Source organism: Perissodus microlepis, chromosome 2 (genome assembly GCF_051167445.1).
Source record: "Perissodus microlepis isolate ML-2025 ecotype Zambia chromosome 2, ASM5116744v1, whole genome shotgun sequence".
Taxonomy (NCBI): Eukaryota; Metazoa; Chordata; class Actinopteri; order Cichliformes; family Cichlidae; genus Perissodus; species Perissodus microlepis.
In genome coordinates this window covers 6404855-6415452 of record NC_140462.1, presented here as the reverse complement: position 1 = coordinate 6415452, position 10598 = coordinate 6404855, and the positions used below count along the sequence as shown (strand labels likewise).

At 41.2% G+C, this 10598-nt stretch overlaps 1 protein-coding gene across 1 annotated transcript; it reads left to right on the top strand.

The window, feature by feature from the left end:
* Positions 1–1640: 1640 nt before the first annotated feature.
* drd1a (dopamine receptor D1a) lies at positions 1641–7396 on the top strand. The gene is made up of 2 exons (XM_084942254.1): positions 1641–1995; positions 2796–7396. Exon 2 carries the CDS (start codon positions 3174–3176, stop codon positions 4284–4286), a length of 1113 nt encoding a protein of 370 aa, XP_084798380.1. The 5' UTR covers positions 1641–1995; positions 2796–3173; the 3' UTR covers positions 4287–7396.
* Positions 7397–10598: the final 3202 nt, after the last annotated feature.

Here is a 10598-nt window from a genome sequence, read left to right as displayed (position 1 = left end):
GAGTACATTTTTACCATATAACCCTGGTTTAACCCTGTCAATGTTAAGCCAGTTGTTAAGCAATCAGTAAAGCTACTTTAGGCTACTCTTGCTATAAAGAGTTGCCACATTTATTAATTACATTTTATCTATCCTCATCTTATAATCAGTCTCATAATCCCTCTTGTAAAATAAGTGTAAGAAAAAAAATATTGCAAGTATAGATGATAAAAGACTGTAATTAAGAAGAGTGGGAAGGGATGTGTTGGAGGATAGAAGATGCAGAAAGTTCCCCACCCCCATTTAACTCGGTGAAAGGCATAGTGGGATAAGCATGACAGAAGTGCCTCTTTTTTTAACTTCCCTTAGAGAAGTAAAAGTTAACAAGCTTGCATGGCAGGGCACAAAACACGCACGCACAGGCATGAAGTTGCACAGACAGGCATGTCTGATAAACACGCAGGGCTGTATCACACATGCACTCACACTAATACACAGGAGTATGATAAGAGGGCTGGGGGTTTTTTGGCTTCCTAAAACAGCAGTTTTTTTTTTAGCCATCTTACTTATCGCTTTTGCATATTTTGTGGGTCATCACCAAGCAAAAAAAAAAAAAGAAAAAAAAAAAGAAACAAAACACTCTGGAGCCTTCTCACGACTTCAAAAAAAGCTCACAACTTTAAAAAGACTTTAACCCAAGATCTCATGATTGAAAACTACATTTCCTTAGGTTCCCACAAGAGCACATCAAGATTGAGAAAAGGAGATCTACAGATGACTTCTGCTAATCTAGTCTCACACATTTTTAGTCACATCAGGTTTTCTGAAGAGTAACTTAGTGACTCATTATATTGCTAGAAAAGATAAGTAAGATAAAGAGGTTATCGTGGCACTTGTCACATGTGGGAAATCACACAGTACAGACAGCAGCAACCTTGGAGTGGCATCCATGTCTTTGAAGTATACATGAGTTAGACGAGTAGCAGGTGCACCTTTGAACACAGAAAACCAACAGAGGAGGATGCAGCGAGAGAGAAATGTAGGCAACAGTGCACCTCAACTTGTCTATTTATTCTCTGACCCTTTCAACTCTTACCCCTGCCTGTTGTGTCTTTAATGTCCTGGCAGCCAGGCACAGAGCCTGAGCCGCAAAAGAGATGAGAAAGGACCAAAGGAATACACTTACAATATCCTAATCAAAATGATTTGTTTTTAAATTAACCACCCGTGAACTAATACTAATATATGGATAATCATAGATAGTAGAGGAAAGAAAGGACCTCAGAATTTGATTTATCTACATCGATTTGGGGTCAGTTTAAACAAAAATGGATATACTTTAAAAGCAAATACACAACTAACATACTTCTTTATCTTAATGTGACGAAAGAATGCAGAAAAAAAAATCCTTATCAGGATGCTGCGCCCGCATTTCTTTTCTTTCTCCAACAGGTGGCCTCAGCGACCCAATGTACTTGAACGGACCTTGCAATGATTTTATAATCTACCCCTTCATTTCAATAAACTTCACCAGATTTAAATAAGACTCTGGAAAATAACTACAGCAAGGCTTAACGGGGAACGGGATGCGTGATGATTTTCTCGTGAAACCTGTTGTGTCATAAAGCAGTGACCGAGATCGGTCGCCAAAGGGCCACAGTCACGCGCTTTCATTCCCATCGCACTTTCTCCTGAATGGGACAACGTCAGAGCGCCGGTGTGGAAGCGAGCCAGAGGTCTTCGGGATCTGGCCGCAGATGCGCACTGTGGCTGCAGGAGGACGCAGCGAGAGCGCTGAGTGACATTTGAATCCGGTGGTGTGTACTATTAAATCACAGCAACAGTCAGGTCCCTGGCTTCCAGGGAGGACACAGGACTGTGCATTTATTTGTGTTTGCAGGAAATGGGGTCTGGATGCTCTTTGGAGGGACTTTACACTGGGAAGTTCGGATGGAAGCGGTGGGACGTTTGTTTTTAGATGTGGTATCAAGCTGCAGCTGACCGCACACTTTATCTGTAAGTAAGAAGTGAATTTGGTGCTAAAACAGTAAAATAGAGAAACCGCAAACACAGTTTGTATATATGTAGGAGGATGTGACTCTTGTTTTGAGTCATGTCTTAATAATTACAGCCCGCTCACGGGAAAATCCTGCTCTCACAGCTCCAGCCAGTGAGTGTGTTATTCTAAATCGGATCATTGGCAATACAAATTACAGCTGTACGAGGGTTTATTGTGGCCATTGCAAAAATAATAATAATAATAATAAAGTAATAAATTTAGTGGACACACAGGAAGATGGGAATAGTAATTAGCACACTGATTAAATAATAGTAAATAATACTTTACAATTATATTTATGCAAATAGGTCTTTCCTTGATTCAGCCCAGATTTACCACATTATGAGAGGCATCCGAATTCTACAAATACATAAATATAACTGGAAACTATTCAAAAGGAGACTGATTTTGATGAGGTGAAATTTGGGGCATCAGGAGCTACAAAGAGATATGCAAAGATATGATTGGTTATTATTGTCCAAACTGCGCTCTATCATGGGCCATTTAATGGTGCTTGGGGTGTGATGAGGCTGAATGAGCCCCTTCCCCCCCAAATCTTTTTACCTTTTACTTACAACAGCCCTGATATTCTTTTGCGTAATCAGCTATATTAACAATCAGAGCTATTATATAAACCACAACACAACAAACCACAAAAAATATATATAACATTTAGAAAATCATGCATATTTATGATTACTTTTATCTTACACAATATTGAATTTTTCTAGACTAATTCATTTCTTTTAATCCCCAGGGCTACTGATGTGTTCTGTAAGCAGACAGAGGATTCCTGCGATTACATTGGGTTTGGGGCTAAAACAGAACAAGCAGAAGAGAATCAGTGACTACACCACTGCACTGAGGAATTAAGGTACAACTACCTCTCCATCAGTGCAGCTCAGATGATGTTAAATCTATTTTACAAGGTCAGAGGGCAAATGTCTGTCCCAGAGAGCATTTGCCTGAAATGTCTCATCTTTCATCATTTATCAGACGATAAATTGATGGAGACTTTTTGCAGTAATGGAGAACAGGAGCCTCATAGAAACTAGTGGATAAAATGTAGCAAGACTCTTCAGTATGACATAAGCAAAGAACCCCCTCCTCCCCAAGCACACACTCACTTTCAGGGATGGATCCCATGAACTTTACAACTGTCATCGACAATGGGTTTTTGGACGAGGCGCCATCGAGTCGTGTCCTAACTGGCTGTTTTCTCTCGCTGCTCATCCTCACCACCTTGCTCGGAAACACTCTGGTTTGCGCGGCCGTCACCAAGTTTCGCCATCTGCGTTCTAAAGTGACCAACTTTTTTGTGATCTCGCTGGCCGTGTCCGACCTATTGGTTGCCATCTTGGTGATGCCCTGGAAAGCAGTGACGGAGATCACCGGATTCTGGCCGTTTGGCTCTTTCTGCGATACCTGGGTAGCTTTTGACATTATGTGCTCCACGGCCTCAATTCTGAACCTTTGCGTCATAAGCCTGGACCGCTATTGGGCCATCTCCAGTCCTTTCCGCTATGAGAGGAAGATGACACCCACAGTGGCCTATATTATGATCAGTGTGGCCTGGACGCTGTCTGTCCTCATTTCCTTCATTCCAGTGCAGCTCAACTGGCATAAAGCCCAAACCAAATCTTACACTGCTCTTACTGGGCCCTCTGTTTCACTGGCATCAAACGCTACATCTTACCCAGAGAACTGTGACTCAAGCCTGAATAGGACCTACGCCATCTCCACCTCTCTTATAAGCTTTTACATCCCTGTGGTCATCATGGTGGCCACCTACACACAGATTTACCGCATTGCCCACAGACAAATCAGGAGGATCTCTGCTCTAGAGCGGGCAGCCGAAAGTGCCAAAAACAGACACGACAGCATGGGCAGAGGCTCCAGCATCGCAGACTCAGAGAGCTCCTTCAGGTTGACATTCAAGAGGGAGACAAAGGTGCTGAAGACGCTGTCAGTGATAATGGGGGTGTTTGTGTGTTGCTGGCTCCCATTTTTCATCCTCAACTGCATGGTGCCCTTCTGTGAGCAGTCGAGCGGAGGGGAGGCTTTCCCCTGCATCAGCCCCACCACGTTTGATGTGTTCGTATGGTTCGGCTGGGCTAATTCCTCCCTAAACCCTATCATCTATGCCTTCAATGCGGATTTCCGGAAGGCCTTCTCCATCCTGCTGGGATGCCACAGACTGTATCCAGGAGGCCATGACATAGAGACGGCCAGTCTAAACAAGAAATGACTCACAACTCTCTCACAGCACTGACTCATCCCTTAATTCTTAAAACAGTCCAAGAGTTCCTGTTGCAGCCAGTCTGATTGACTTGAAATGCAAAGACTGCTTTCGTGCGCTAACTCTTATTTTGACTGAAGGGTACGACGACCCCACATGCATCCATGTTTGCATTAGGTGAATGGTCTGCCTTTGCGATGTCTAACATAGTGGGCTTGCTGTGCTCGCCATTGTCTCTACACTGTCTTCAGATGGGAGAAGCTCCCGATAGAGGAGAGAGGATTTGGGATTGAGATTAAAATCCGCCGCTGTTGCACCAGGGATCTGGGAGAGCAGCGGTGCTGACAAGCTCTTGGGATAGATAATCCCATGACTGGGCAGCACACACCCTAATGATGTCAGACACTGCTCTCTTCTATATCATCAAACACACACACACAAACAAACACTGTCAAAACATGCTCCCCGAAATACCAGCACCCAGCATCCACACTACAACAACAAATTCCATGACAGCACACAGAAACACTGTTAGTCTTTACACTGACATTTCAGGACATGCAAAGACTCCAGCAGTAAAGCATCAAGCCAAATTATGTTGAACATATGTACAGGTAAAGTACATCCACAAGTGACTTAATATTACAGCTAGAATGAAAAGTGAATAAATTCAAGTGTAAAAGGAAATCCCTGAGAAGTGGAGACGTAAAAATGTGATCTGAATCCGTATAGGATGCAGAGATGGGGAAAAACAAGCCGACTGCCTCGTTACTGATTGAAATGTTATTTATAAATCATCGACATTTGGAATCATTATAACTCTAAACCAAATTTACAAACTTGTGACCTCAGAAATGACACCAGTCAGCGGCAACATTAAAACCATTTGCCTAATATTGTGTAACACTTTGGGCCCTGTGGGTTGTGAGGTGGGGCAACGGTGGATTGCATCCTGGAGATGCTCAACTGAAGATCTGCTAAGTTCGGAGGCCAGGTCAGTGCCTCGGGCTCTTCTTGTGTCGAGTCATCACTGAGCAGTTTTTGCAGGGTGGAGGGGTGCCTTGACCTGCTGTATTCAGGGAATAAGTTGCCACTGGGTTGTGTTTGTTCTGCCGCTATGTTCATGTGGGTGGAATATGTCAAAGTAACATCTAGATAAGTGTTTGAGCCCAAAGTTTCCCTGCAGAGCATTCCATTTTTACCAGATAAAGAATGTTATTCATTTTACCTGTTTGTAGTTTTAATGTTGTATCCAATTGCCTGATTTGTCCAGTGCTTGAAAGTGTTTTATTGGCAGAAGACAGTATTGTACCTGCTATGGATGGGATTATTATGGGATTATGGGTTCTTTATGTGAAAACTGAAATGGGTTGGTGTAATGTTGTTTTATGTTCCTGTGAAATTTAACAGAAATACAGTGTCAACTGGTGACACACTTCCTTTGTGCCATAAATTGCATAGTGAAAGCACATCTAAATGACAATTGTGTCATTTTTTGTGACCGTTATTTACCATGGGTCTTGTTCTCACTGATTTTGTCACAGTTCTTATTGGTTTGGATACATTACTGAATTTCTCTGTGAACTCCAACAAGGCAATGAACACAAGATGCCAGACAATCAGCCAGCCTACAGTTTAGAGCATTAAAACTACTTCTTTTCTGAGTTAAACCTAACAAGACGGACAATGCAAAAAAGCAACTTGTAGCACAAGAAAACCGCATGACAGGCAACGGGACTCTCGTTCTATATCAAATGCATCTTTTCATTTCCAATAAAGCCCCCCAAAATAAAAAATCAGTAATCATCAGAAGAATTTTGCTCATCAAAGATGAATGAACAAGACAAATCTTAATTATTATTATCTTTATTATTTTAGTGAGGCCACTATGTTCCCATATAATGAATAAAAAATGGACCATGTTTTGGAAAATTAGCTGTCTTGTCTGGTTTCCTGTCTGGGAATCTTTCATCAGTAGCAGAACCCCAGGAAGTAATGAAATAGTCCTGCACGTACTGCAATGTAATATAAACACTTTTTATACCGCAAATCAGAATTAATTTTAGAGGTGCTGGTAAATATTCTTTTTAGCTTTGGAGAAAGTTAGCATTTGCCACTGCTTCCAATCTTTTGCTAAGTGAATTTTTCTCATTGTGTAGGCTAAAGCTATAGTATTTTATGACTGACTTAGTTTGCTAATGAGCTTTAGCTTCTTCTTCTTTTTTTTTTCTTTCTTTTTTTTTTTTTTTTAGAAAATTACCTCTAGAAGTATTTGTAAACTTTAATTTTAGCTTTGAAAAAACCCCAAACTTTAAACAAAGCTAGTTAGAATTTTTACTGCTTCCAATCACTGTGTTAGTAATTCTGTTTCTGTAGGCTTTAGCCACCATTGCATTCAACATTAGCTTAATTTTTCAGGCCCAGGGGTTGTCGCTTGGGTGACAGGCACAAATTCATCTGACAGATATGAGTGGTGTTGACCATCAAATCTAAATCTTGGCAGAATCAATCATGACTGATAGATGTTGTGGCCAAAACTGTGAAAATAAGACCCAGCAAATATCAGAGACATAACAAGATAAAGAACATCATCATTAAGAACTACTGCTAATCTGTTAGCCAGAGTGAGAATTCACGACAAGCAAAAGCTGTAAGTGTGTTGTGAGAGTGAATATGCAGGTGTTATATTGGTTTTACTACTGCATACATGTTATGTTACATTCAGAACTGTATAAAGCCATCAGAAGAAACAGCTGTGCAGTGTCTGCTTGTGCACGTGGAAGCATCAGTGAACATGTTTATAAATGTATATTTGTCCATTTTCATGAAATCCACAGGGTGTGTGTGTGAGATAAAGAGAGAGAGTGGCTGCACAGCTTTGACCTCCACACATCAAATTACCTAAAGCCAATTTCACACCAGCATCCAAAGAGCAAAACCTAATGGGATCAGCTGCGCTTCACATCTAACATTTCACTCTCACATAACCCTGGTGTTCATGTGTTTGTTCAGTCCGGTGATGTATTGCCATCATTAGTAAAGTGAAGCGCCTAATCAGAAGTTGTGAATAGCCTGGCATAATAAAGGAGTGCAACCATTGTGGCACCTCTTTATCCCCACTGTTGGCTTTGTTTCTTTCTTTGATTGCATTACAACATTTCCCACTCTATCAATTTTTAAACAATACCAAACGGCTAAACAAGAACTTTGATTCCGATGCACCTTTGTCGCCTCCGTGTTTCAGTTCCTTGTTAAAAGAAGAGGATAAGGAGGATTGTAGATTTTAGTTTGCGGTGGTTCCGCTGTCTTTTATGGATTTACCTGTGACAAGAACCTAATCCACTCAGATGCTTCAATGGGGAGTACGAGGGAAATTGAAGTAGTTGAAGTGTGAAAAGACAGCAGAGCAACGACAAGGACGAAATAAATTATATTTGGCAAGACCCAGTTACATACTCTGTTCCACATTAGCCTGCTGCGTCATCTTAAAAGATAAATCACACTCAAAGATGGTTTGACATGAAGTTCATGTTCGGTAATGTTAATGAATATCTCTGTAGATGCGTCGTAAAAATCAGAACTTGATTAATTTTTCTGTAGAACTGTTGCTTCATCTTGCAGGTCAAGCATTTTAAAATAATTACGGCACAATAAATCCCTCTCAATAAGCAGCAAGTCTAAGAAGTGACATCGTTCTGTTGAATTAAGTTAATGCTCATTATAAATATGTAAAAAACTATATACTGTGAGAGAAACTCTTCCTCTCATGGGCTAACACACACACGCACGCAGAGCTGTCCTTTAAAGGCCGCTTTCTCTTGGCTCTGGACTGTCCTTGCCTCTAAGAAACCTCCTCAAGCGTGCCACGAGAAGGGAACGGCAATTAATTTGAGTGACATCATTCAGAGTGATGGCTGAGGTGGCAACAAGACAGTGTGTTTGTGTGTGTGTGTGTGTGCGCGCGAGGGAATGTGTGTCTGTGATGCAGTGCTACAACTGTTAGCTCCAGTGCCCAACCCAGAGTCCTTGCAATGTCATGTGCACTCGGCGAACACAGAAAATTTCTGTTTGCTGCCCTTTCTTTCCCTCCTGTGGAACTTGTGATATTCTCAGAGCAATCCTGCCTTTTTGGATTGGCACTTCAGAAAATGGATGTTAGATGTGGTAACTTTAGATGATGGTAATGACTGGCCTTAGGGAAATGATTTACTGAGACAGAGAGCGAGAGAAAAAAGGGACAAGGAGACAGACAGTCTTATGTAAGAATCAAGCAATGGCAACTTAAAAAAAGAGACACAGCGGAATGCTGTGTAAATATCACATAACCCACCAGAAAGTGTCATCAGTCTGACTGCCGTCACATATATAATGAAGGATCCTGTAGTCACATACTGTTTGCTTCAAGAAAGATACACCTGGCAATGCGAAGGTGGATTTTTAATGTCATTAATGATTCCTCCGTCACCTCCCCTCCTCAGGGGAGGTGATGGAGAATTAAAATGCTATTAAACAGTTTGCCATAATCTGTATCACTCTCCATTAAATATGTATTATTCAAAACTGTCAGAGCTCTTATAATTGCACTAGAGCCTAATGCATTTTTAATACCTCGCACAACACCAGGATAAGCATAATTGAGAGCGAATGTGTTGGTGGCTGCAGCCAAAGTGCATCAACACAGTTACATGCTGAAAGTCATGAATACACTTTGCATGTTAAAAACGGCTTTTTAACTTTTTTTTTGTCTGCGTCTGGTCTCGCTGCTGAAATCAACAGATGTTCTATGATGATTTTCGATTAGTTTGAGGTGAAAGAGCATCAGCACAATCACAACACACACCCAGCCACTCAGATTCTCTTTGTGTCGGGGTCGATGGAGGCTCTCTTTGCAAATGGCACAGCAGATTCAAAAAGCTTGTCTGATTTTGGCAAAAGGCTGCTCTTCAAAAATAGATACATAAGCTTAAGCCAAAGGTTGCCCTGCAAATCTTTTGACCTTTAGTGCCCGTTCTTTGCGGCAAGCCTTTCATTCATCTTTCTGATTTTGCTCTTGCTCACCATTTCTCTTTCTTATCACACTCCTCCACTCTCTTCCTCCACCCTCGCACTGGGTTCGTGCTGCAAACCCGCTGGCATTGCTGCGTTACCATTCGTCACTCTAACTGGCTCCAGTGGAAAGGACATGCCCTCTGACCCCACCACTGGGAAAGGACCAAGGGAACGAAGAGAAAGGAATGCTCACACAGAGAACTTCAGAGAGATAGGAGAAAAAATATTTATGCGAGGGAGGGATGCACAATAAAAGACTGGTTTAATCTTAGCAAACAACCTTTTAGATTGCTTACCAAGAGTTTGGTCTACTAGTTTGGTTAAACACAGTACAGTATACTTTTGCACAATACTGTACAAAAGCCTCAAGCCACCTGTGTATTCTTTATATTTTTATAATTATATTTTGCAATTTATAAAAAAAAACTTGCAAACATAAACCGAACAGTATATAAGGCCAAAACAGGCTTTTTACAATTCCAACAATATTTGATATGACCATGTTTAATTCTTCAGCACAGCCTTAACTCTCTTTGGGAAGCTTTCTTCTAATCTCTTTTTAAGTAAAATTCAGGAATAGTTCTCTAGCCTTCTTGAAAGACATTCAAACCTCTTCTTTGGATATCTGCTGCCTTTTGTTCTGTTCTCTGTCAAGATATTGTTGTAATATGATTTCACCTCATGCTACACTACATGAGCCCTTTCTCCCTTTCTTAAGAATGGCTTCTTGGCAGACTCCTTTCCACTGAGACCATTTCTGCTGAGGCTTCAATGAACAGTAGATGGATCCGCTGAAGGGCCAGTTGCATCTCTCTGGTCCTGTGTCGGGTCTTTGGTGGAGTTTTTTCTATTTCTTAAGCCCTTTCCACACCAAACATGCAGACACGACACTGGTTCATGCCTTGAGTTATCTGCATTTTTATGCGTGAGTGGTTATCATGTCAGTATTAAGTAGATCAACAAAAAAAATATCCTAAGGTACAAAGACTGGTCTGAAAATGAGTGAAAATTTACAATTATCCAAGGCAAAGAAATGTGTTGCATCACGAATGGCAGAAAATTTTAAACAGACCACAGTGGAAGACAAAGTGAGTAAAATCTGGCAGATGGCAAATAAAGGTTGTGTTTATGTGGCTCTGGACCATGTTCATGCTGTTTGCACCATAGGATGTTACACTAGGACACTGCGTGACTTTCTTACCCTGGTGGATGAATTCACACACACAAAAAAAGCCTAAAAACTTGCAAAAGCAAGTTTGGTTGTTTTTGTTT